Source organism: Raphanus sativus, chromosome 3 (genome assembly GCF_000801105.2).
Source record: "Raphanus sativus cultivar WK10039 chromosome 3, ASM80110v3, whole genome shotgun sequence".
Lineage (NCBI taxonomy): Eukaryota > Viridiplantae > Streptophyta > Magnoliopsida > Brassicales > Brassicaceae > Raphanus > Raphanus sativus.
Window position 1 is genome coordinate 27,821,643 of NC_079513.1, and position 26,552 is coordinate 27,848,194.

General features: G+C 33.9%; 8 protein-coding genes and 1 long non-coding RNA gene across 10 annotated transcripts; 5 read left to right on the plus strand and 4 right to left on the minus strand.

Annotated features, from left to right (window-relative positions):
* Positions 1 to 662: 662 nt before the first annotated feature.
* LOC108847529 (S-protein homolog 21) lies at positions 663 to 1,927 on the plus strand. The gene is made up of 2 exons (XM_018620791.2): positions 663 to 1,496; positions 1,636 to 1,927. Exons 1-2 carry the CDS (start codon positions 1,254 to 1,256, stop codon positions 1,813 to 1,815), a joined length of 423 nt encoding a protein of 140 aa, XP_018476293.1. The 5' UTR covers positions 663 to 1,253; the 3' UTR covers positions 1,816 to 1,927.
* Positions 1,928 to 4,141: 2,214 nt separating this feature from the next.
* Positions 4,142 to 4,829, minus strand: LOC130509701 (uncharacterized). Its single transcript, XR_008943688.1, has 2 exons — positions 4,683 to 4,829; positions 4,142 to 4,432 (listed from the first exon to the last, which is right to left on the minus strand). It is a non-coding gene; the product is annotated as an uncharacterized LOC130509701 (long non-coding RNA).
* Positions 4,830 to 5,042: 213 nt separating this feature from the next.
* Positions 5,043 to 8,738, minus strand: LOC108847525 (triacylglycerol lipase SDP1-like). Of its 2 annotated transcripts, none has more exons than XM_018620785.2 (3): positions 8,479 to 8,738; positions 6,822 to 8,276; positions 5,043 to 6,132 (listed from the first exon to the last, which is right to left on the minus strand). In XM_018620785.2, the coding sequence occupies exons 2-3, from the start codon at positions 8,268 to 8,270 to the stop codon at positions 5,257 to 5,259; spliced, it is 2,325 nt and encodes a 774-aa protein (XP_018476287.1). In that variant the 5' UTR covers positions 8,271 to 8,276; positions 8,479 to 8,738; the 3' UTR covers positions 5,043 to 5,256. The 2 variants fall into 2 exon arrangements, with proteins under 2 accessions (XP_018476287.1, XP_018476286.1); XM_018620784.2 differs by having other exon boundaries at positions 8,414 to 8,737.
* A 274-nt stretch (positions 8,739 to 9,012) lies between these two features.
* Positions 9,013 to 9,751, minus strand: LOC108847528 (uncharacterized). Its single transcript, XM_018620789.2, has one exon. The coding sequence runs from the start codon at positions 9,725 to 9,727 to the stop codon at positions 9,206 to 9,208; it is 522 nt and encodes a 173-aa protein (XP_018476291.1). The 5' UTR covers positions 9,728 to 9,751; the 3' UTR covers positions 9,013 to 9,205.
* A 3,079-nt stretch (positions 9,752 to 12,830) lies between these two features.
* LOC108844729 (uncharacterized) lies at positions 12,831 to 15,564 on the plus strand. The gene is made up of 12 exons (XM_018618023.2): positions 12,831 to 13,159; positions 13,245 to 13,309; positions 13,399 to 13,471; positions 13,593 to 13,611; positions 13,822 to 13,941; positions 14,260 to 14,329; positions 14,443 to 14,486; positions 14,577 to 14,618; positions 14,760 to 14,819; positions 14,907 to 14,974; positions 15,097 to 15,154; positions 15,257 to 15,564. The coding sequence occupies exons 1-12, from the start codon at positions 12,858 to 12,860 to the stop codon at positions 15,344 to 15,346; spliced, it is 1,011 nt and encodes a 336-aa protein (XP_018473525.1). The 5' UTR covers positions 12,831 to 12,857; the 3' UTR covers positions 15,347 to 15,564.
* A 1,125-nt stretch (positions 15,565 to 16,689) lies between these two features.
* On the plus strand, positions 16,690 to 18,091 carry LOC108845919 (uncharacterized protein At3g28850). Its single transcript, XM_018619120.2, has one exon. The coding sequence runs from the start codon at positions 16,813 to 16,815 to the stop codon at positions 17,890 to 17,892; it is 1,080 nt and encodes a 359-aa protein (XP_018474622.1). The 5' UTR covers positions 16,690 to 16,812; the 3' UTR covers positions 17,893 to 18,091.
* A 405-nt stretch (positions 18,092 to 18,496) lies between these two features.
* LOC108846657 (probable calcium-binding protein CML32) lies at positions 18,497 to 19,178 on the minus strand. The gene has a single exon (XM_018619864.2). It carries the CDS (start codon positions 19,113 to 19,115, stop codon positions 18,681 to 18,683), a length of 435 nt encoding a protein of 144 aa, XP_018475366.1. The 5' UTR covers positions 19,116 to 19,178; the 3' UTR covers positions 18,497 to 18,680.
* Positions 19,179 to 19,374: 196 nt separating this feature from the next.
* On the plus strand, positions 19,375 to 20,225 carry LOC108844653 (40S ribosomal protein S28-1). Its single transcript, XM_018617936.1, has 2 exons — positions 19,375 to 19,521; positions 19,863 to 20,225. Exons 1-2 carry the CDS (start codon positions 19,388 to 19,390, stop codon positions 20,056 to 20,058), a joined length of 330 nt encoding a protein of 109 aa, XP_018473438.1. The 5' UTR covers positions 19,375 to 19,387; the 3' UTR covers positions 20,059 to 20,225.
* A 4,113-nt stretch (positions 20,226 to 24,338) lies between these two features.
* LOC108846146 (protein TERMINAL FLOWER 1) lies at positions 24,339 to 25,616 on the plus strand. Its single transcript, XM_018619368.2, has 4 exons — positions 24,339 to 24,641; positions 24,837 to 24,898; positions 25,126 to 25,166; positions 25,257 to 25,616. Exons 1-4 carry the CDS (start codon positions 24,432 to 24,434, stop codon positions 25,475 to 25,477), a joined length of 534 nt encoding a protein of 177 aa, XP_018474870.1. The 5' UTR covers positions 24,339 to 24,431; the 3' UTR covers positions 25,478 to 25,616.
* The last annotated feature ends 936 nt before the right edge of the window (positions 25,617 to 26,552 follow it).

A 26,552-nucleotide genomic window follows, 5' to 3' on the forward strand; every position in this document is an offset into this window, starting at 1 on the left:
TGCTTTCTCCAGAAATTGAAACCCAGACTTTTTCCTGTAAAAATTGCGTCGTCTTGGATTCAAACCCCATATTCGGGTGTAGAAGCCTTTAAATCTTGACCACTATGTCACAGTGCTTCCATGAATTAATAATCTATCTATATATATTATATATAAGTAAATTAAACATTATATTTTTGGTTTAATTTTCAAAATAAAAAATAATAATCTATATATATATATATTTATATAAGTACAAATTAAACATTATATTTATAGTTTTATATTCACAATAAAAATACCTCTATTTTTTAATATTTCAATATATTATTCGAAAATTACATAATAATTCTATAAAACATAAAAATATATACCAAATAAGATAATAAAAAATATGAAAGTCAAATTTCTAAAATTTAAATATATATATACAGGCAAAACACCTAGCTTAAAACTAAATATTAATCAATCAAAACATTTGTATAATGTATTTTTTTTAAATATTTCAAATATGTGAGTGTTTTTTAAAATTCCAACAAAATAATAAATATATATATATATATATATATATATATTTCTGGATTTATTTTTATCATATATAAAATTTTGATTTTATTTTTTAAACATAAATAATATCTTATTATGGTGATTTGTTTGAATTAATAAATATATACCGATAAATATTTAAAATAAAATTATGTCCGCATGTGCGGACAAACCACCCAGTACATCATTATTTTGTAAGTAAAAAGGTAAAAAGTAAAAAAAATGATAACATCCAAAATAATCTTTAAAATATAGAAAATCTAAATGTAATTAATGTTCTTTCAATTATGCAAGTGCTTTTTTGATTACATCTGTGATTATTTTTAACATAAAATATGTAAAAGTAAACTTTTCATATGAAATATTAAAAAATTAAACAAATACGCCATTTAATTATTTATATATACATAAATGCATTCAAATAGATAAATTTGTTGAATAATGTTTTGAGTCTATTAGGCTTTAGTATTTGAGGCCCATTAATAAGGTTTCTAGAACACAGCTATATATATCTTGTGCCATCTCTATACCTAGTTAGCAGTCATACACAGAAAATCAGATTTGTTTTTTTTGTAGACATATCTCTGTAATTCTTCCATCAATAAAAATCTCTTTACTCGTAGAAATAGTCAATTGGTAAACCATATTAAATATAAGTGTTTTTTTCTATTTATCTGATCTGTTAATTTGTTTTTTCTAGTATCCGTCACAGCAAAATCTATACAAAGATGAAGAAAAATCTAATATATTTCCTGGTCTTCTTGATCTCAATCCACAAAATAGACTCTATCCTACTCTTTAGGCATTTTAATATTGATATTCAAAATAAACTTGGAGATAACCAAAAACTAAAGGTCTATTGTAGAGACAAAAATTCATTCACCGAAGTTGAATTTCTTCCATTCAAGACCATACTGGAGGTTAAATTTATAATCTACCCAAAAACTTTGATATGGTGCAATTTATGGAAGGTACAATTTGCTATAATTTATATTTTTTTGTTCATTAGATTTGTCTATTTTCAATAATCCAAACTTAAAATATTTATACTATTTTATAACAGAATATATATGTCATTTGATAATTACATATATTTATATATTTATACAGGGACCTGACTATGTGCATCATATACGATTTACTGCATTTATTGAGAATTTCATACATGACTTTTGTGGGAGTATGAAGCCTGATGTGTGTTTCTGGCAAGTGCAAGATGACGGTGTATGGTTACGTCATAATCCAACTGGTATCCTTAAGCTTATGTATGAATGGGGTCATGAAGTTTGACCTATGAATTTATTTTGTATTTTCTAAAATATTGTCATTATTTACCGAGAATTTCTTATTACATTAAAAGTTTAAAACTATAATAAACGTAAACTATGTTATTGAAAATTTTATGTTTAGCAAAAAGATAAAAGTTTTATCAACAGATAAAAGTGAGTAAAAATTAATATGCGTAGTAAAATTGTTTTGTTTCTTTATCATCTCACAATTTGGCTATTGTGGCAAAAAAGAAACTAGTCCATACTTCACACACGTAGTTGATTAAACGATTATTATCTATGCATGGATGTATCCTTAAACAAATTGATTCTTCTAATTTTATCTTATTTTTTAGATTTATGTTTTATTATTTAGATTACTAAACATAATTTTTCTAGATGATTAAATACATAGATCTAGAATTTTCCAGTGATTGGAGACCACTAAATCAACTTGGGACACAAGTGCATTGGCCAATATCACAGGTAACTTGATTGTTTGGTGGACACCCATCAAGAACACAGTCACCATCTCCTAAACAATTACCGCCAATAGGAGAACCATGGCCACAAGTACACATGTGGTTTTTACATATTAAATGTGTATATACTTTACAACGACGAGGATCACATTCCTCAACTTTGTTACATCGAAATTGACCTTCAGTCCTTGTTATTATGCCTGTGAACAAGAATAAAATTTAAGTCAAACCAAATCAAAACAGAATAAATCATATGATTGTGTTTAGTTTATGAAGAAGAAACCTGAACTATTGGGGTATATTTTTGTATTTCTATTTAGTCAAAGGAGGTGGGAGGTGAAGAAGAAGAAAAAATATTTGTAACTAGTAATAGTCATTTTTCTCCAAAAAAAAACTAGTAATAATCATTTCTTTGTTCTTGTCTTAATTTATTGCTTAAATTTCATACATTTCGTTTTTTGGTGGTCGTTTTTTAAGAAAAAAGACTTTATTCAATCAAAAGAATATTTGTAAATAAATGCAAGTTTAGGTTAATGAAATATGTACTAATATTTGTACATAATTAATTATTTAACGTCTAAAATGAAATGCTAAAGTTTTGGAAAACTTACATGAAGAAACTAAGAGAAAAAACGAAATGACAAAAGTTTTGGAAAACTTACATGAAGAAATTAAGAGAAGAACGACGAAAGTGGTTGTTGTTTTTTCCATTCTAATTTTTGTTTCAATGTTTTTTTTTTCATTCTGAAGGTGATTAAGTGTTTATTAGTCATCTGATCTTTTGTATCATTTTATGGTAATTGTTGAAATGGATATTTGGTCAAATCAATATATTTAGTATTTTTGACCAAATATGAATCCACATAAATATTACATCTCATTTTCTGAAAATGTTTGGTGGAAATTCTGTAGAAGACTACGTAGAATGGTTTCAAGATTTAACACATTCCACTACCTCATCTTTCAACACTGCATATCATCTTATTTTTCCTTGTCACATAATCAACTTTTACTCATTATAATGGTTTTAGTTAATAAATTTCAGTACTATGATTTAAAAATTAATAATTATTTTTATTATATCCAAACTTAGTCTCTATTGATTGATAATTTAAAGTGATAAATTTTTATATTAAAAATAAAAATAAATTATTTATTTTATAATAAGATTATTGATTTTCAATAACAATATAAGAATATCAAAAATCTTTTAAAAAGTGGCATGTATCGTTAGTGGTCCATACTTTCTTCTTATTAAACATGTTGAATCTTTTCAATGCTAATTAATCCACATCATCAAATTTCATTTTTAACATTTCCAGTAATTCAGCTGTTAAATCTTTTATTTAATACCTCATTCTAGATAGTCTTAATCCACTAAAAGTTCATTAACGTTTTTATCATAAGTATTGTCAAGCATAAATTTATAGCATGGCGTAGATGATACAATCAGACGTGAATTTTCATGAAACATATAGAATTGTCCGTCGTAAATTATTTGCATTGTCATAATTACTAGGCGTTAGAAAAAAGCATTCATAATATTAAACACAACATATATAATAATAAAACATAATTCTTAGAACTTCATAAACAAATCTTAATTTTAATTTTAATAATATGAATTACAATTATGTAAATTATCAATTTAAAATTACTTTACGATCTACATATCATGCGGTCTTATTTTTTTAAAAAATGTATATTTGTTATTCTTTTTCTATAATTTGTATTACTTTTGGTTGAAAAAGACTAAAACACTTTCTAACGCAAAAGAATATTATTTTACCATTGACGTCCACATATATTACATCTCACATGCATTGACGAATTATATTGTTCCTCTTCCTATATAATTAACACATACATTTAAAACCATTCCAATAATTAGGTGCAGGAAAATTAATCAATTTGGGATACAAATGCAAACGCCCATAGAATCACCAGCATAAAGATTGCAAATAACGTGATTATTTGGTGGGCATCCATTAGGAACACAGTCACGGCCTTCTGTACATATGTCGCCAATAAGAGCACCCTGGCCACAAGTACACCTGTGATTTTTACATACTGCATGTGTAGATACTCTGCAACCACGAGGATCACAGTCTTCAGGTTTGTTGCATTGATAATATCCACCTTCACTCTTCATAATGCCTGTGTGTTTAAACCAAAAGGTCGAAAACCATATCAACTTCAAATCAAACCAAATCATATTATCCCAGATGATTGTCATTCTATTTTCTCTGGTCATGATTTGTCAGAAGAAGTCTATCCTGGATCAGTAGAAGTCTAGAAGATTGCAACCAAAATTATAGAAACACACATTTATATTTATATACATAAATACTTAAATCTTAAATTACAAAATACACGTAAAGAAATGATAAATTTTTGGAAAACTTACATGAAGAAATTAGAATAAGAACTACGAAAATGATTGTTATTTTTTCCATTCTGTTTTCTCTTCCGCTTCAATGATTTTTTTTTTCCTTTTGGAGGGATTCAAGACGTGTTTATATAAGTTTTTTGGTCATCTTTGTAACGAAAATAACTTTTAATGGTACTTTTAAGGTATTGATCTGATTTTGAGGTAATTATGGAAACGGATATTCATCAAATAAATATATTTGGTAACTTAAGATTTTATGAAACGGATTTTTGATCTGATCTTTCATAGCCTACATTAGAAGGTAAGTATTGAAACGGATATTGACAAATATAGTTATAATCATAAAAAGCTATTTAAGTACTGTAGAATAAGTAGTATATATCACATCTCATAAGCCAAAATTATGTAAATTAAATGAACATGATTAATACAATATATTATTTTTTCGGAAATTTACAGATATTTCAACACAACAAACGAAAATGTGAAAGTTCACTCACATGATCAAATCAGTCAGTTTATAACACTACCAGACATCGGTTCTTGTAAACCGAAATCGTCTGAAGAAACAGTAACCGAAACCGAGCCGTTATTGTTGATATTCTTCATCATCATCTTCTTCTTTATCTACTTCATGTTCTGATTCAGAGCTATTATCCATCTCCTTCTCAGGTATGTCAAGCTGTACACTCTCCTGTAGCTCTGTGTTCTGGTTCACTATAGACATTCCCAAGTTCTCTCTTCTAACAACGTTCAATACAATACCCTTACTCGTTCTCTCAGGCTGTAGAATATCACCTTCAGTAACCGTTATGCTTGAAGTGTTTGTAGCTGGAGAACTGGGGCTGCTAATAAACCCTCTGGTCAACGCAATGTCCACATCAAGAGCCTGGACGAAGTCAACGAACTTATTAGCAGAAGCTGTTCTCATCAAAGGTCCACCAGTTCTTGTCCAAGAACTCAACTCCACATTCTCTGTTTCACTATCGCTTAGGTTCCTGCCCGAAAGATGACTCTCAGCGACTAAGTCATCAAGAGAACCAGTAGAGTTCTCTCTCGCAATAACGTTCCAAGATGGGATTCTTCTAGAAGCATTGAACCTAGTGGTTGAAGCTAAACTGTGATGATGAGACGAGGCTGCTCTCTCGGCGCTTCTCTTGAGCCTACGCATATGGTTAAGGACAGCTACGCATTCATCAAGCGCAAGCTCGATCCCGCAGTTTGCTTTTATGGCTGAAAGCTTCTCCCAGGTGCATCTCCTTCCTTGGTTAGCCGCTTTCTGAAGCTCGAGGTGAGTAGGGTTTTGTATGATCTTCGAGTACTGAGCAAGAGTGGCAGGCATTACAACTGTTACATCCCCTTCCCACTCCTGAGCGAAAAGCTTTGCGAGTCCACCGAGAGGAAAGCCAAGCTCTAGAACCTGGTTGCATCTATGTTTAACCTCCATCTCCACTAGATGCGCTAGCTAAAAAAGACAAGACAACTGAACGGTTATAACTAACCCTAGTGCACATTTATCCATAACCGAAGAATCAAACAGTATCAAACTGAAAAAAACCAAAATCGAACAGAAATTTCATAATAATCGACTTGATCCTATATTACCAAAACCAGAAATATAAAAGTCAAAACCAAAATATATATAAAATATTAATTATATTTTAGTTTATAAATAACCAAATATCCTATAAAATTATTTATAAACCAAATTACCCAAAAAACTTAACGACATGATATTATTTTGTCCAAAATATTAAAAACTATCCAAATTATCAGATAATTTTATCCGAACAATCCGAATCATTCATATTTAAACCGAAAATCCAAATTATCGATGTTTTAACCTATATTATCCGAAAATACTTGCAATGATGGAACCAAATTTTTTTTGGAATATTAGTCGTTTTTCAACTTTGCTCAACAATCGAACAAGAACCAAACTGATTTTTTTTTTAATATCCAGACGGTTCCTAAATTTCTAGAACTGAAAAAACGATATATTTGGACCGGAACCAAACCGGACCGAACAATCCAAGCCAAGTTATAACAAAGACCGAACAAAACAGAGTTAGGTATGAGACATATATAGGGATGTTATATAGGGTTGTGAGATTTAGGGCTGACCCAACCCATATATATGTCACATATACATACCTTGGCAGCGAATCTACCACCATAAGCTCGAACTAAATCCTTTATCCGCAGCAACGGAGCTATATGAGGATTAGCCTGACTCACAATGAAATGATTAACATTAAACAGCTCCTTAAGCTGCATCATCGGCAAATCAACCTCCAAACTACCATCTCTCCACCTGCGTGTAGATGGTTCAGTACCTTCTTCAGGATCCAAATTAAAAGGCGGATGATACGGCACGATCTCTCCACTTCTATCTTTAGCCATCAGTTCCTGAGCCTCAAAGAGACCAGGAAAAGCACAAGAAGCAGTCACCGCGCTCCATATCACCACGTGAGGCGACGTCAGATAGTTAAGACACCGAGGAGGCTCATGCTTTCTCGGGGAGCAAACCGTTATCCCCAGTATCCTCCCCGTTAGATCATAAGCCTCTTGGAACGTGAGGTTACACGTGAGGTTCCTAAGCATACACTGCAGCTGTCTAATATCGTGTAACGCCCCTTGCGTCATGACGCGTTTCACGATCGTGAAAACGCCTCCAAGCTGGTCAAAGAACTGTAAGGACTGCAAAGAGTTCTCGAAGAAGCCTTGTAGCTCGGGCCAAGACCTCGAGGCAACGACCGAGCAGATTATGGAGCCGACGCTAGAGCCAGCGATGATCCGAGGTAAGAGCTTGTGCTCGACCAGAATCTTGACCACACCGGTGTGAAACGCGCCGAGAGAAGCCCCGCCGCTTAGAAGCAGAGCCGTTCTACCAAAGGCGTGACGCGTCTCGTGCATAAAGGAGAGCTTCTCTTCTAAAGAAAGCTCTTCTAATAACGAGTCAGAGTTGTTATTACAGACCATCCTCAGCTGAGTAGAGACCTCGTCGATGTACTCTTTGATAAGCCTCGGAACCTGAAGCCTGCCTTTGTGAAGCTCAGGGTTGCACATGTTACCGAGGTTCCTCACGAGATCGGCTCTCATGCAGAACATGATGTCTCTAAGGGACCCTTCTCGCCGACGATGGAGAAGCTCGTTGAGCTTGTTCTTAACGAGCTCTTCGTCGTAAAGATCAGACTCGTTTAACAACATCTTTGAAGTTGTTGTCGTCTCCTTCTCCAGCATCTTAGCAGCGTGAGACCATTCCTCGTAAGTCAAAGCCGTGCGCATCAAGTTCCTCCAGAACTTCCTCCGGTGAGCCATCTCCGCTTTCGTCTTCACGTTCGTGTAACGTTTCAGCGCGAAGGCGATGACTGTGACGAGGGCTAAGATCCCTTGTGGGTTTCTCCGGGGATGGAACCAGGATGCAAAGGGTGAAACGGTTAGTTTAAATGTGAGGAACCAATGCAGGAAGAAGCGAAAGAGGTCGCGTCTGAGGTGGAGCATTGACTTGCAGAACAAGACTCTGAAAGCGATGGTTCGACCCATGATAGATGTCGGTCCGATTGAAAAGGGATCCACATTGGCCTCGTTGGTTATATCCATTGGAAACTGCAATGGTAACGAAAGTCAGAAACTTTGAGTAGTCGATGAACAGAAACAGAGTGTTGGTCTTAAACAGAAACAGAGTATTATTGAAAACAGAGTATTATCGGAATCTTAAATCAAGTTAGAAACTTTTTGTTTACCCAGGTTTTGAATATCAATAAATCTATGAAGACGAGATCGCGAACCAGAAAAATAACGAAATTACTTGAGAGTGGGTCAGAAACAGAGTCGAGAAGGAAGAAGAAACGTGAAGCAGAGGACTTTAGTTGGGAACAGAGAAGCAATCAGAAACAGAGGAGGGAGATAGAGAATAAATGAATCATAGATCCATAGGGATTCGTGACGAGATAAGAGAGGGAGATAATGGTGACGCTGACGCAAGCTCAGACACTGCCCATGTCTGGGCAGATCGCGACGGCTTCTTCTTCTTCTTTTTTTTTTTTTGTTCTTAAGCACTTTTTTGGATCAAAGTAAGAGAGACGACAAGAAAAGATGTCGTTAGATAAGTTTACGCGTAAACAGCAAGGTGTTGTCGTTTGAATAGATTAAACGACGTGTAGTTCCAAGGAAAATGGCGGATTGCTTTATTTGAACGCCGAGTTTTTTTTTGTTTTCTTATCTAAACGCTGTTTTACAACAAAATACTGATGACACCACACCAATCATTTCTAATTATAGAAATTCCAATGATGTTTAAAAATAGGGTGAACAAACGATCTGTTGAGCCCTTGAACGTGTAATGCAAAACCATACGGTAACAAGAATTATCCCAGCTCTTCTCTTCTAAACAAACATTAAAGTTAATCATCCAGGGCTAGTTTATTATAACGTAGCTTCAAAGTTTATATACAAGCAAAACCCAAAAACATTTTTGTCCTTGAATAAACTCAAGACTTTTTTTGTATATATGATCTGATCTATCTGTTGTATTCTTATGAGAAGTATTCAGATTCAGGTATGCTATCTAACACAGGTCTCCACCCTCCATTACATTCAAGATTATCATCATCATCATCATCATCAGTATGCAAAACTTGTTTCTCAAGAGTCTGGTAAATCATCTCATGAACCGACCCTCCTTGAAGCAGCTTCTCCAACTCTTGCTTACGCACAACGATCTTCATTCTCACAACACTTGCGTTTGTATTGTCATCCGTGTTGCTCTTTCTTTCACTAGTATTATCACGATCATCTTCTTCCACCTCGGGATCCGCAAACGTAACTTTCTTATTTTTTTTCTTGTTAATCGTTGTAGGGAGGAGGTAGTAGAGACGGCCGGAGAGAAGCTTAGCATCAGGCGGAAGATGACAACTAGTATTGTTGTCGAAGACAGAGTGGCCAGAGAACTGAGTAATGATCTGATGAACACAAATTGGTTTTCTATATTCAAGTACCTTCCCATCATTTCTCACTATCTTTATCACTTTCTTCTCCATTACTAGACAGTTTCCCATCTTCTTCTTCTTTCTTTGCTTATTTTTTCTTTTGTGTTTTTTTTTGTTTGCTTGGAGATTTGTGTTTGTATATTTATAAGAGTACGTATTTGAGTTTTCGTTTAGTGCCCCGGTTGGCGGTTAGTGCCATATCAGGTAGACCCCGGTTTGATTCTTCCATCTTCTCCTTTTTATTACTTTTATGGTGGGTGGGGTGGTGCATTTTGTTCATTGTTCTATGTATCTTCTGTATGTTTTTTTTTTCCTTTTTTCATGAAAACGAAATTGGGTTGGTGGTCCACGAATACAAGATGATGGTATTGCGCAGCTAATGTATATTTTTAGCAATGTGATCCCCATGTTGTACTGTGTTTGATAAAATGTTCCCATGCAAAGTGGTTTTTTTTTGTCATCATGACCTCTGTATTACATGTATGGATATGTATGTATAGACGTTTAAGTTGTTTATGTGTAACAAAAGATGTCAGCTACAGATCTTATCTTATAATGGCTGGATGTTTTTTTCATCTGATATTATCCATAATGATTTTAACACGGTGTTGACACACCATGGACTCTAGTCATGAACCATTGCGCCATCATCAATTCATTATACAAGTATGTTTTTCTATATGCATTGTACGTATTCTACTCTCTAACTTTTAAGGAATCTGATTATCATAGAATTAATGATATATGTCAACTGATATTTTGTGTGTATATGTGTGTCTTTTATTTAAAACATGATAATATTTGCCTTTTAGACATACGGCAGAAGTGAGAAGTTGAAGTGAAACTAGAAGATGATAAAGTAAACGTATGGTCAAAGCAAACCATTTAAATGCCACATAGGTAATGGATGGGTGTGGGTTTATAAGAACTACCATTTAAATGCCACATAGGGATGTTATATAGGGTTGTGAGATTTAGGGCTGACCCAGCCCATTCAATAATTTAAGAACCCTAACCCAAATGTATTATTCATAAAATGTTTAGGGCCACTTTAGGGCTGGGCTAAGGAAATAAAGGGTTTTCACAGGGTTAACCCTATTAGATATTTTTTGTTATAGAACAATGTTTTGTTGTAGGGTCAAACCCTCAATTTTTTTTTTTTTTCGTTAAAATTGCTAAAAAAGTTTCTATAAAATTTCAGAAATGATTTTTTTCCGTCAAAATCACAAAAAAAAAAATATTTTGCCAAATCGGTTTTTACGCCAAAATCGAAAAAATCAAGTTTTTCCGAAAAACCACAAAATCGAGTTTTCCCACCAAAAACCACAAAATAGAGTTTTTCCACATAAACCGTAAAACTGGTTTTTCCCGCCAAAATCGATAAATTAAGTTTTCCCACCAAAACCGAGAAACCCGAAAAATCGAGTTTTCAAGCCAAAATTGGGAAATCGAATTTTTCCGTCAAAACCGAGAAATCAAGAAATTGAGTTTTCCCGCCAAAAACGAGAAACCGGGGTTTCTTGCCAAAACCGAGAAATTAGGATTTCCCGCCAAAACCAAAAAACGAGTTATCCCGCCGAAACCGAGAAATTGAGTTTTCCCGAGAAATCAGGGTTTTTCAAGAAAACCGAGAAATCTTGTTTTTAGAGAAAACCGAAAAATCGGTTTTCCCGAGAAAAATGAGAAATCGGGGTTTCCCGCCAAAACCGAGAAATCGGGTTTTCTCGAGAAAACCGAGAAATCGGGTTTTCTCGAGAAAACCGAGAAATCGGGTTTTCCCAAGAAAACCGAGAAATCTAGTTTTCCCGAGAAACCAAGAAATTGGGGTTTCCCGCCAAAACCGAGAAATCGGGTTTTCTCGAGAAAACCGAGAAATCAAGTTTTCCCGAGAAAACCGAGAAATCGAGTTTTCCGAGAAAACCGAGAAATCGGGTTTTCCGAGAAAAACGAGAAATCGGTTTTTTCCTAGAAAACCGAGAAATTGAGTTTTCCCGAGAAAACCGGAAAATCGAGGTTTCCCGCCAAAACCGGAAAATCGAGTTTTCCAACCAAAACCGAAAAATCGAGTTTTCCGCTAAAACTGGGGAATCGATTTTTTCCGTCAAAATTTAGAAATTTTTGTTTTCTGCCAAAACCGAGAAATTGAGTTTTCTCGTCAATACCACAATAATGAGTTTTCCTGCCAAAACAAAAAAAAATAAGTTTTTCCACCAAAACCTGAAAATTGAATTTTTCTGTCCAAATCAAAAAATTAAGGTTTTCTGCCAAAAACACAAAATTTTGTTTTTTTGTTGAATTTGCAAAATCTCATTTTCCGTCAAAATTCTCAAAATAGCTAAACAGTGTTAATCATGTTAATATTATTTGCTTTTGTTTTAAAAGATTTTATAAAATGGGTAACCCTAACCCAACCCCTTCATGCATAGACTATTAGGGTTAATGTTGGGTTGGGTTAGAATAGGGTTGGGTTTATATTTTATAGGGTTGGGTTGGGCTGGGTAACCCAATACAACATCCCTAGGTGTGGGTGTATAAGAACTATATATTGTTTCAATCAAATGTTTGTGCCACAGGGCTTTCACTTGCAAGTTGCATCTTATGTATTAGTATTGTTCAAGGTCAACGATCGATTAGCAATAAACGCACACAGTAAAATAGTGCGTATTGATAGTCAAATTTGTTGTATATACTGTATACAGAATTGGATAGTCACAATCAACCGAGTCGTAACGCTAAAAAAAACTAGAAAAGGATAAACATGCCATTGAATTTCGCTGAGGGCATCGAGTACGTTTCCTCTCTAATAGTGGTGGTGGCAGAAAAAAAATGTTTACGTATTCTCGATGGGTGGAATTATTAATGTAAAACTTTAGCAAGCATGCCCTCTCTCAGAGAAAAGAAAACTTTAAGCAAGCCCTAAAAGGATCAGAGATTCCTTTTTCATTCTCTTTTGAAAAGTACAAAGAGCCCTTTCGCGATCCCAAGTGACGAAGGCAAAAGGAATTTAGATTTCTCGGTCTTTTGGTCGGCTCACGTGACGTGCTACCCTCCACCTCCAAATCTACTTACGTCACGTGAATGGGTCTTTTGTTGGTAGACGACGCCGTCCAAGGAACTCTTTTCCGTTAGAGACGATCTCAGAAGGCCCAAGGCCCAAATATACGCCCATTAAGTAATGAAATGACATTCACAATAGTCGATGGCGGGGATGATGATGCTTGCCAACAGTCTCCTCCTCCTCCCTCCTAAACCTCCGAGCTTCCTTCCGGTTTCTTCTTCTCGAAGCAGCAGATCAATCCGAAGAACGACCCTACTAGTCATGGTCAAAGCTTCCTCCGAACCTTCCGACTCCCTCTCAGTGTCCACCAAATTCACCGCACCTCCGGGGTTCAAGCCTCCCGAGCCGAAACGCTTCGCCGTTAAACCGGGGAAGCTATTAGATGTGTTGGGTGCAGCTATCGGAGTGCTTATCCGATTCGGCACTGGAGTGTTCGTTTCAGGGTAAAAGTTGTTTCGTTTTCGTTCTCTTTGGTGTTGGAGAGCCTCGAATTGAGTTTTATGTTTTTTTTTGTTGAATCTGAGTAAGGTACTCTGCTTCTTTCGTGTCCAAGGACGTGATCCCAGCTGATCAGTATGCGTTGCGAATTGGCGGTAATCATGATCATCAAAGTTCTAACCTTTCACTGAAAAGATGTCGACTTTGATGGGGCTTGTGATGGTTATTTTAATGGTATGTGTAGGGATCACGGTGAAGGAAACGTCGAAGATCGGGCCTCGTCCTCAGAAACCCATTGAGATATATGAGTTTGAAGGGTATGTACTTATGCTCTATATTTTTGAATGTATGTGTTTCATTTAGACTGTTTTTGTTTCTTTCATATTATCTCTTGAATGTTTTCTTTTTTTCGTTCTGTTTCCGGATATGAGGATAAAGCTGTCCCTTTTGCCGGAAGGTAACAGTAACACTTCTCTCTTACCTACTTACTCACTGTTATTACCTTTTTGCAATTAGCCTAAGGTTCTGAAGATTTCGTTTTACTTAAGACATTTGCTTGATACCATGAAAACAAGTTGCTAAATCTTGCCTGCCAATCATTTTTATGTTTTCCTCTTGATTTATTGCAATGACTTAGGGTAAGTCTACTAATGTTGAGAATTTGCAGGTCAGGGAGATGGTCACAGTGTTGGATCTTGATATTCTCTACTATCCTTGCCCAAGAGGGAGTCCTAATTTTCGCCCCATGGTTAACCAGATGGGTGGCAAACTACAGTTTCCCTACATGGTTTGCCTTTTCTATCTTAATGATTTTAGTCTTTTTTATGTTTATTTTACCCACCAAAGCCATCATTGAAACTAATTGGCTTTGCCCTGATGTATTCCTTCCTTGCTTCGAGTTCGCTGAAATGTGGTTCAAGTAGACATCTATGTAAACACAAGTCTTTTTTGCTCATGAACTTCTCAAAAAATCTTAGAATTTATATTCACTTTTAAACCGATAGGCATAACTAGAAACTTATGTATCACCACTTTAGTCAGTAGGAAATGAGTTTTTGTTAAAAAAATTCAGTGTTGAAACATACAATGTCTCTTTTAATAATAGGTTGATCCAAACACCGGAGTGTCCATGTATGAATCAGATGGAATCATCAAATATCTATCCGAGAAATATGGTTGGTTTCTGCTTCTCAAATGGCTTTTTGACAATATCATCATCTTTTCGTTATCATTACTGTTCGAGTAGTATTAATGTTTTTCTGTCTAATGTTTGGTTAAACTTGTTCAGGAGATGGAACAGTTCCTTTAAGCCTATCACTTGGTCCATTAACGGTTAGTTTCTTTGCACACATGCTGCCGATTGTTTTCCTTTGCTTCAAAAATTCAAAAGTAATATTAGTATCAACTACGTCGATGTTGTAGGCTATAACAGCTGCCTTGGCAACGATTGGACGTCTAGGAAAGGTAACAAGAATCTCTCTATTCACAAATATTCGGCATATATTCTCAGAAGACAATGCCAACGAAATTTTAAAAATCAAGTGTTTCACTGTAGAAGAGTTTATGCTACATTTGTCACTAAATGCTTGAGTTTTTACAATGCAGGGTAACTTGTACACACCAGCAAAACTACCACCTAATCCACTCGTATTCTGGGCATACGAGGTTTGATCTTATCATTTTTTTCTATCTTCAAAGACCAGAAGAACCTTATTAAACATACAAAATCTCTGTTTGAATTGCTCTGCACAGGGTTCTCCGTTTTGCAAGCTTGTACGCGAAGTTCTTGTGGAACTCGAGTTGCCACACATTCAACGCAGGTATGGCAACAGCAACAACAACAACAACAGTCTACTGTTTTTCATTATTTGTTTCAAAGAATCAAAACCAAGGGAACAATAGTCTTTGTTGATATTAGCTGTCTTTTGTTTATTTTCATCAGCTGTGCTCGTGGTAGTCCCAAACGGCAGGAATTGCTTATGAAAGCTGGTCACTTTCAGGTGGGTTAGAGAAATACATACATATATGTGTATACAATATATTTACATAGAGAGAGAGTTGTGAAATGTGTTTTGTTTTCTTTTTTTTTATATAAAAAACAGGTGCCTTACCTGGAAGATCCAAACACTGGAGTAAATATGTTTGAGAGTGCAGAAATCATAGAGTATCTGAAGCAAACTTATGCTGCTTAGTTCAGCTACTTTCGTTTAATAATCTCAACTTAGTTATGAGTAAGTAAGTGCAGGGTTTAATGATCAAGAAATGTATCTATATATACAAACCAAATATTATCGTGTGACATGATTCTCCAAGGTTTGATCTTCTTTCTTGTCATTTTTGTGTAAAAATACAATTTGCACTTAAAAACTCAGTTAAATAAAGTTTCAAAAACTCATGTGGTGGAAGGAAATAGATTGAGAGTGGCACCAAGTCCGAGTATATGATTGCATCCACCCAACACATTGGTAGTTCTTTTTTGTTTCTTTTCATGTGTCCTTTTGTATATAGATTTTGAGAAAATTAATTATTTAATCATTCAGAAATTCGAATCTGAAGTTTCAAAATGTTTTCCCTGTAATTGTTTGTTTAGTTTTTGTTACTTGTTGTTAGTGGTTGTAATGTTGGCTTTTGCACTTTAGTTGCTTGTTTATGGACGGAATGTTAGTTAATTATTTGTTATGATTACTACTTTTTATCAATATGGCACGTTAAATCAATCATCTTATATAGAATGGAGGGAAAACAGTTTATATATTTTATTTTTATAGTATTCGTGCCCTCGATAAAGTGTTTCTCTAGTTGAGTTTGCGAGTAGTAATATATACTAGAAAAAAAGGCTAAGCACGGGTCCTTTCTGTATGGTGGCATTATGAATTAGATAAGCAAATGATTTTATATATTTCCATGCTATCACTTCAGTCTTTTTAACTTAAAGAGCAATCTAGGGCGAGGGGCTATGTCTAGATTTTCTATTTTTTCTAATTTGAAAATAGAATAACCTCCTTTACCCTTAATATATTGTCCCTCTCTATATTAAAAATACATATTGTTCCACATAATTTTTCTGCATCTTTACTTTTACCATATTTCTTAATTTTTTCAGCAATATTAATTTAATTAGGTCATTAGCTTATCGTTTAAATATTCATTATTAAGTGGCTATAGTCCCTTTGTTCGAAAAAAAGTGGCTATATTCCCAAGTCCCAACCATACTATTGATAAACAAAAGGATGGTCAACTATTATAATTTCAATAATATAAATTCATATGCACATATCTAAAGATTGGAAAGCGTTAACGGTCGCTTAACGTACAATGATAGACCGTTGCAGTCTGCAATTGCAGGAATCTAGGCAAAGAGAACAGGAATAAAAATACTTTTAGGAAGCAAAATGAAAAAAACTAAAGCTTCATGAGGGTCTATCTAGTAACTTGAAACGATTATACGGTAAAAACTAGATAAAAACATAAAGATCAGGGGTCTTCCGACAAAAGTCCATCGATCCACTTGAAAACACTTCCACAATGTCCGTTCGAAAAAAAATATGACCGTTTGAAAGTAATTAAATTTCAGACAAGAATAAACTCCCTTCCTCTACTCTACTTCAATCTCTGTTTCTTCTTCCCTCAGTAAAAAAATCGAGAGAGAGAGAGAGAGATGGGTTGTGTTTCTTCGAAGCTAGTCAAGAAGAAACTGGTAAGAGAGATTCGAGTCAACAACGGCGGCGATCACATTGTCTCTCTTACTTCCACTACTTACGGTCATCTCGATCTCGACCAACAACGACCAGAGACTTCTCAGGAACTCACTAAAGGCGAAGCCTTTGAACCAAGACGATCAACTGCACGGGAAGATGATCCAGAGATAATCAACACATGGGAGCTTATGGAAGATCTCGAAGATTCGACGAGGATTATTAGTCCCAAGTCTCGTGGCATTTTATCGTGGAAGACTCCGGCGAAACCGAGCCTGGAGTCTCCGAAGAGGAACGGTAGTAGTAAGAGATTCAGGGGGAAAGAAAACAGAGGATTGAGTCCGAACCAGATTCCGAAGCGAGGCGTGATGCGTTTGAGTTTCCCTCTCAAAACAGAGGAAGGTTCGGCCGCGGTTACGCAGAGGAGGAAGAGTTTCAGTCCAGCGTTCGATCCGGATCTCGTGGCTTCCTACGAGAGAGAGCTGTCTCAGGAGAAAGAGCAGATAAAGATGGTGATCTCTTCTTCGGGAAAAACAGAGAGAAACAGAGAGTCAGAGAGGATCCTCGAGGGTTTCCCGGAGAAATGTCCACCGGGAGGAGAAGACTCGGTGGTGGTCTACATCACGACGCTGAGAGGGATAAGGAAGACGTTCGAGGACTGCAACGCGGTGAGATCGGTGCTGGACTCACACGAAGTTAGATTCTCGGAGAGGGACGTGTCGATGCACTCTGTTTTCAAGGAGGAGATCAGGGGCATTTTGGGAACGAAGCAGGTGAAAATACCGGCGGTTTTCGTGAAGGGGAGGATGGTGGATGTGATGAAGTTGGAGGAGGAGGGTAAACTGGGAATTTTGCTCGAGTGTATGCCTAAACAGAGGCTTGGAGGTGGTTGCTGCTGTGGGTGCGGTGGGATGAGGTTTGTGATGTGTGATGTTTGTAACGGAAGCTGCAAGGTTATGGATGGGGAGAAGAAGAATAATGCTGTTGTTAAGTGTTTGGTGTGTAATGAGAATGGTTTGGTTCTGTGTCCAATTTGCTCTTAGAAGAGATTTTTATTTTTCAGTTTTCCATAACTTTTATGGTGGGATTGGGTGAAGTTGGAAGAGGATTGAATTAGTTTTGGTTTGTAATGATTTGATTACAGAGTTTTCAAAGTTGGGTTTAGGGTTCTTTGTGTGTGAAACAAGCAATGAAATCTGTTTTAAATGTTTGTAATATAAATTCAATTCATTTTTGTTTAAACCATTTTAAATATAACTTCAATGGCTTAGAAGAGACCACATACTTTATTGGAGAGAATCAAGAAAGAGGTTGGGAAAGACAAGTTTGAAAGAGGAATGTATAAAGAAGCTTCCAAGATGTTTACAAAGCAGTGTACTGCATAAGAGCTTGATGATTTTCTTACACTTGTTGTTTATAATCATATTGTTGCTCAGTACTAAAGAGTTTCTATATTTTGGTCTGTGGTAATAACCATAACTTGTTTCTTTTTATTTCCTATATGAAATATAAGTTTTATGTCTCATTCTGTGTTAAAAAAACATCGTTTCATTATAGCTTTAGACTTCAAAGCTAAGATGAAGGTTTAGTTTGCTAATGCTATTTATGTTTAATCACAACTTAATTTGTATTGAAATAAAAATAATATTTATAGAAGTATCTGGAATATAATTTTATTTGAAATAAGATTAAATATTTGAGAACCCTTTTAGAGATTGACTCAAATCTAGACAAAATTATTCATACGCACGACCACGACGATGTTATTGCTTAAAAACCCAAATTAATAAACAGAAAAGATAAGCATAGCTAAAGAAAATCTAGGATAAAATTATAGTAACGCTTTGTTGTTAGAACTCATCATAGTCTTGAACTCTTCAAAGCTAACATAACCATCTTCGTCCGCATCAACGCCACGAACCATGCGAGCACATTCCTCCATTGACTTATTATTTCCAAGACGTTTCAACACAACATGAATTTCACTCGCTGAAATCTTACCATCACCATTCGTATCAAACAGCTCAAAAGCTTCTTTCAGAACAGCCTCGTCGTCTTCTTCTTTTTCGCTAACCGCATAGCACTTGGCAAATTCTACAATATCTATATGACGGTCACCATCAACATCAAGCTCTGTGAACATCTCATCGATTTCTTCAGACGTCATCGAAGGAGAGAAAGCACGGATCCATTGAGCGAACTCATCCCATGAAATTTTACCATCTTTGTTTTTGTCGATTTCTTCAAAAGCCTGGACGTAAGACATTGTTGTTTCTAAAGAGAAAAATATATGAATGATATATGATGATGTAAAGAAGTTTATGAAATAAGTTGTGCGAGGAGATCTATATTTATAGTCAAAAATCTGTATGAAGATTTCCTTTTTACTAAAATCGTTATGAGTTTTCATATTTTCCTTTATTCAATTAAATTGAAAAACACGCGTTGAATTAAAAGAAACCGGCTAGAATCAATGAACCAAACGAGACGTGTAACCTGAACAGCTATAAAGCCCATACAAATTTCAGTGGGCTTTATATGGGCCGAACGGAACAATCCACAGCACCCTCCTATAAAAGCTCACGACAACAACGCGCTTCTTTAGAAATTAGGGTTTTTGCATCGCCGCTAAGCTTTCTCACCTCCGTCTCTCACCGAGCCGTCGTCTTCAGGTATCTTCAACCATTCTGATTCTCATATTCTATTGATTATTGCAATCTTTTAGGAGATTTGTCGTTTTCTTTTCATTTCTCTCGAATTTGTAATTAGACAACTCTGCTCTGTTTGTTAGATAAGCGAACCTAGTTTCGCTTCAGACAGCGATTAGAAACAAGGATTGTTAGTTTGTGTTTGTCTTAAAATTCGTAATCAGCACACACTAGTCACATGCTATGTTCTTACGATTGTGTAACAGATTCATTCATGTTGAAGCAGATTGAAGATATCCTAGCAAATGTAATAATGAATGTGAAATTCTGATAAAAATTTCATGTTTGTTGTGTATTGGATGCAGAATGGATTCTCAGATTAAGCACGCCGTGGTGGTCAAAGTGATGGGACGTACTGGATCCAGGGGTCAGGTGACTCAGGTTCGAGTGAAGTTCACTGACTCTGATCGTTACATTATGAGAAACGTCAAGGGACCCGTGAGAGAAGGTGACATCCTCACTTTGCTCGAGTCTGAGAGAGAAGCTAGGAGACTTCGTTGATTCGTCTTGTTCCTTTCTCCACTACAGAACTATGTCTGCTTATCTTGCTTTTTTTTTTTTTCTGTGACTGGATTAGTGATTATGCATTCGAACTGAATTTTGTTTTTGCTGTAAGACATTTCATGGATTGATTTTTGTTCTGGTCTTATCATATTGTTGTCTGAACCCTCCAAAATCTCTCGGTTTATTCATTTATCAACCAAAACGATATAGAAAGTTTTAAGAGCACCTTAAATGTTAGTATTAGGAAGAGTTATGAGTTTTTGTAGAAATTATGGGATATTAAAAAGACGCATGTAATTCAAAGAGATGATTAACTAGTTTAAATAAAATAAAATATAAATAATTAACTATTATACTAATATTTTTTTTGTTTTAGAAATCTTAGCTGTTTCTAACCATTTGAGGTGCTCTAAACCTTTCTAGTTCTATTAATGTTCTCCAAGTTATTCTCTAATGGATTAATTTTCAAATCACTGCTTCAAAGTAGGCTTTCAGCATGATCCGTTTTAAGCCTGACCATGGTTTTAGGGTGGAGTTCGTCCTGACCATAGGCGCAGACATGAAATGGTTCGGTATGAACTTTCTAAACAGAAAAAAATTGATGTTTGAACTTTCTAAACAGAAAAAAATTGATGTACGTGTCCAATTGTTTTTTTTGGCTTACCGTAAGCATTACTTGTCATGGAAGTGCGCCCACGCTGTGTGTGTTTCATTTAACATCAGATGCGAGATTTCCATAAAGATCGTTTGTTCATTTTCAGATAACCGTTGAAGTTGCAACAGCAAAAACTCTCGCTGATTGAGAAGATTCAGTTGGTAGTTTTGGGGTTACAACGCATTCTCTGCTTCTTGCTACATCTTGGATCGTGCCAAATACAACCCGAACTAATAGTTAGTGCTAAATACGACCTGAACTCAATTAAAACTTTAAAAACCTACCCGAACTTTTTAAAACGTGCATAAATCTACATTAAAATATTATTAAAAAGTTGAAATTACATAAACTACTATTTTTTCATCGTATTAAATTTTAAAACTTTGGTGATAATTTTTCTGATTTATATAAATACATAACATGTTTTTACTTATTATATCTTCAATAAACTTATATCTTACTAAAATATAAATAATAAAATATTTATAATTATATGATCTTAATATACTTAAAATTTTCAAGTTATTTATAAAAATTTCTTGTATAGATTATTTTTATTTTTAAAACTTAAGTGATTTTTTTTCAAAAGTTATTATTATATATTTTATATTTTGTTCAATTTTGAAAGGTAAAAGGTTCAAAATATAAATAACTTCAAAATTTTGAACAAAATATCAAAATATATAATAATAAATTTGAAAAAATTTCACTTAAGTTTTAAAAATAAAAATAATCTATACATTTTTATTTATAAATAACTTTAAAATTTAAGTATATCTAAGATAATTTAATTATAAATATTTTATTATTTATATTTAGTAATATATAAGTTTATTGAAGATATAATAAGTAAAAACATGTTATGTATTTATATAAATCAGAAAAATTATCACCAAAGTTTTAAAATTTAATACGATGAAAAAATAGTAGTTTATGTAATTTCAACTTTTTAATAATATTTCAATGTAGATTTATGCACGTTTTAAAAAGTTCGGGTAGGTTTTTAAAGTTTTAGTTGAGTTCATGTCGTATTTGGCACTAACCATTAGTTCGGATTGTATTTGGCACGATTCATTTAACATCAGATGCGAGATTTCCATAAAGATCGTTTGTTCATTTTCAGATAACCGTTGAAGTTGCAACAGCAAAAACTCTCGCTGATTGAGAAGATTCAGTTGGTAGTTTTGGGGTTACAACGCATTCTCTGCTTCTTGCTACATCTTTTGGTTAAAAGCTTCATCAAAGCTAATTTGATTCGTCGGCCACTAGTCTAGGTGATGTTCTTTTTTTTTTTAATATATGTTTTGTTTTTATCTGATGTCATGATCTAAGCAAAGCTTATATATAAGCCATCCATTCTACTTTATGCCTTTATTCTGATCAATTTCCCAATATGATCAAATTCTCAATCAAAATTTACTTCTATAAGAAAAGAAAAAAATATATAAAAACTAATATTTTGGAATCTCCACTAAAAACTATTATACTTGCTATTTCGTTGTATGATTTTTGGAACGATTTCTATTGTTTTGGTGGAACTTTAAGGTTTTACAAAATTACATGATACATGTATAATCTCCATTTCAAGAGTCGTTCTTCACGTAAACTCTTGGCTATAAAGTTTTTATAAGTTATAACTAGTGTTTTTTTGTTAGTTATAATATAACTAGTGTTTCTTCTGAAGATCCAATGCGTCACCAAATTCTACGATCGATATTTTTCTTTAACCATTGGTATATTTACTTTTTATTATTCCGTTGCCATAAGTCTATCAATATTATTAAAAGAGAAGGAGTCTAAAGAAATCTACCTATGAAAGTTGTTTTGGACTTCTTCCTTTTTTTGGTCTTGCAATGCATATTTCATATTGACTAATAGTATTTTAGTGTTACATTAAATTCAACTAACAATTAGTTACCTTATATTTCTCAAACAATCATTTAATTAGTCAATATTTTTATTTATTAATTATGCCCATATCTTTTTGTACACGATTTGATTATAGCACATATATATTTTATTTATTAGATCATAGAATTTGGTACACAAAAATAATATTGTACCACTTGATACACTTCATTTTATTAAAACATTTTTTATCAACACATCACTTATTAATCCCAACTATGAGTTTTTTTGGGTCTAAATGTTAAGAAACCCAACCCAACCACGAGTGGTATAATTATTAAAGGTTTAACGTTCAAACATGGGTAAATCATCATAACAATATGAAACATGCATTGTAAGTCTATTTCAATAATTATACAAAAACAAAACTAAATTAAGTTAAAACATTTTATTTAGTTTAAAATAGTATACCGCCGCTGATTCTGAAAGTATATTATAAAACTACATAAATTAAATTTCGAAAATTAATTTTTAAAAATTAATTCTTCACATATCTACACAAACAATCTAACAAAATTTTGAAAATTGATTCATTTTCTTTCAAATTTGTATCTAAACAAACTATATCTATTTAAAAAAGTTGTTGGACCCTTTCACTAACTAATTATTTTTGGTCCAACTATTTGAAAAATCGATTTGCGGATATTGGTTATTAGTTTTTATGTGGGATGAGTATGGATTGGTGGATTTTGGATCGTGGCAACCCGTCGACCCGTAAAATATTTAAAAAATAAAAATTAAAAAAATATTTTTTTAGATACAAGAATTTAAAAATAATAATTTAAAATTTAAATAATGTATAAAATTTGTATTGTAAATATACTTTTATAGTAATTAAATTAAATAGTGATTTTTAAACTATGTATATAACCTGCGGATAACTACACAATTAAGCGGAACGGATGCGGGTACAAAGTTATTTGTTTGCGGGTTGTGCGGGTCATATTTTTTAACCAAAACAAAATTATTTGTTTGCGGTTGGCGGGTAAGCGGGGCGAGTTTGATCCGCAACCCATCCTTAACTTTGTGCATACCAGATCAATTTTTTAATTAATATTATCTAATATAATATATTTTGATTAAAAATTATATATATATATATATGATTACAAAAAAATAAAAATATAATCAGAAAGGAAAAAAAATATCAAAAATTATATTTAAAACAAAAAATATACCCGCCCTTTTAAGGGCGGGTCAAAATCTAGTTATCTTATTATTAAAATGTACGTGCCTTTATACGATCTATGATTACTGGTATATAAATTCATAATAGTTACTATCTGTTTTTAATTATGTTTGTTCTCAATGCAAAAGAACAAAAAAATCCTACCTTAGGACAATGAAGTGACCTTTGGGCAATAATTTTATCCATAGCTGTAAATATAATCATGCACGACAAAAATGTAAATATAGAAATTTCTTAATCATGGACGAGTGAAAAGAACTCCTGAGCTCATCAATTCAGAGAGATATCTAACTAGGATTATTTTTTGTCGAACTTTAGACTTGAATGGTTTTTGTTCTTGATGCCGCTAAAGATTATACGATTCTGTAAATTAATGGACTCAATTATTTGATTGGTTTAATACACTAGTAATATAAATAATATTAATGTAAATGTCGTAATACAACACGAGAGAGAGCGCTTGGGCCCTAAAGTGTATCTCTCTCTCCCAAGTCGGAAACCCCCTATAAATAGATGTCTTGGTCTTCTTTGTTAACACACACCACTACAAATCTCTCCCTTAGCTCATTTTTAATCCCAGAGTTAGTTAGAAAGAGAAAGAAACTTAATAAGTTAAAAATGGAGAATATGGGAGCTAGAGTGATAGAGCCATTGATAATGGGAAGAGTAGTAGGAGATGTTCTTGATTTCTTCACTCCAACAATTAAAATGAATGTGAGCTACAACAAGAAGCAAGTCTCCAACGGCCATGAACTTTTGCCTTCCTCTGTCTCCTCCAAGCCTAGGGTTGAGATCCATGGTGGTGATCTCAGATCCTTCTTCACCTTGGTAAATATGCATATATTAAGACTATTTTGAAATCATTACTAATGTTGGAACGCTGGTTGTTTATGGTCAAAACATATAAAAGTCTCACTTTCATTTTATCTTATAAATTGTACATGTTTTGTAAATAACATGATGCTGTTATTTACATTTTATCATTATTATTTAATGGTAAACACAATTTTTAATTGAAAACAGGTGATGATAGACCCTGATGTTCCAGGTCCTAGTGACCCCTTTCAAAAAGAGCACCTGCATTGGTACGATCGTTCTTTGTTTGCCGTTTCATTTTGGGCCAATATTGAATATGCACTTCATTAGAAATATTTTTAACCCTAATGATGTTTAATATTGTGATTTGTCTCTCACCTGATTTTATAAAAACTTGAGTTGATTTGGTCAAAGTCTCTTCCATCAAAACACGAGGATTTCCCTAAACGTTTTAGTAGCAAGACGAAGAAATTAATTCTTGTAGATGTCTAAACAGGATCGTAACAAACATCCCCGGTACAACCGATGCTACATTTGGTACGGGCTCGTCATGAATTTCGCGATACATAATACTTATAGTAAAATATTTTCACCTATTAATTAAAGACATTTGAGTTGAAATAATAGGAAAAGAGGTGGTGAGCTATGAGTTGCCAAGGCCTAGCATAGGGATACACAGGTTCGTATTTGTTCTGTTCAAGCAGAAGCAAAGACGTGTTATCTTCCCAAACATTCCTTCGAGAGATCACTTCAACACTCGCAAATTTGCGATCGAGTATGATCTTGGTCTTCCTGTCGCTGCTGTCTTCTTTAATGCTCAGAGAGAAACTGCAGCTCGAAGACGTTAATCACGTTTGTGTCCATCAAATGCAAAAACCAAAAATTAATGAAATGTTTATTCTGTTCTAAATTATTAGCCATGTTTGCTTTTATGTTCTGAATTTCTGTACTTTGAATAAAACTTTAAAAATGAGTTGAATCCGAAAATGTATAATCTTTATTAGAACATGATTAATTGTATTACAGTCTATAGTAAACCCTTACTTATGGTTTGATAGGTCATATCGAGTTGATTAACCTTATTATTGTATATGATATATGATAAACCTGGAAACAGAAGAAAAAATTTGTAAACGGACAAAAAAAATGTTTTATGGTCAAACTGGCAAGAGTTTGATGACCGCCTAAAATTGGACGCTTCTTCTCTCTCGGCGATCAGGATATTATCATCAATTCATATATATGTTCAGTGTTTGATATTGTGAAAATGTATATATTTACGTTTTTTAAAATATATTTACGTTGCTGCTAGTGCAAACTTGTGTATCTTTTGAAAAGTGTATATGTAGTTAATTTATTGAAGGTCCTAGTACTATAGTTTTCTTTCAATATTGTATTTGCTTAGTTATAATTTTGTCACTATTATCCATAAGCAACGTGCATGTTATGAAACTAATTACATACTGTGGTTCTGGATGTAGAAAAATTACGGGTTTCAGCCTAAATCTCTTGATATTCAAAACAAAAAAAATATAGCAACTTGCATGGTATAAGTGAATCACCTGATCAAATCAAGTATAGCAGTGACGATGCTATTACAAAATTAGAATCATAAAAATGCTTTTATATATGTGTAAAGTTTCTACTAACTAAAAAAAAGTTTCTACTAGTTCCACGTAAAAGTTAATTTTACATTCTACATCCAGTGTTCAAATAAAGAAAATAATTATTAATATGGATTGGCCATTTTGGGTCACTGGGTGTAGTATAGTCGTACTGCGGCATGGATGATTGCCTCATGTTGAAGGGATGCAAGTGAGAGAACTTACTTTCAACGGTACACTCAAGAAAGACAACGTGTTGTTAAATGAGTGGTTTGCAGCTAAGTACTGTTACACTTATCCTCAACCCATAGCTACTACT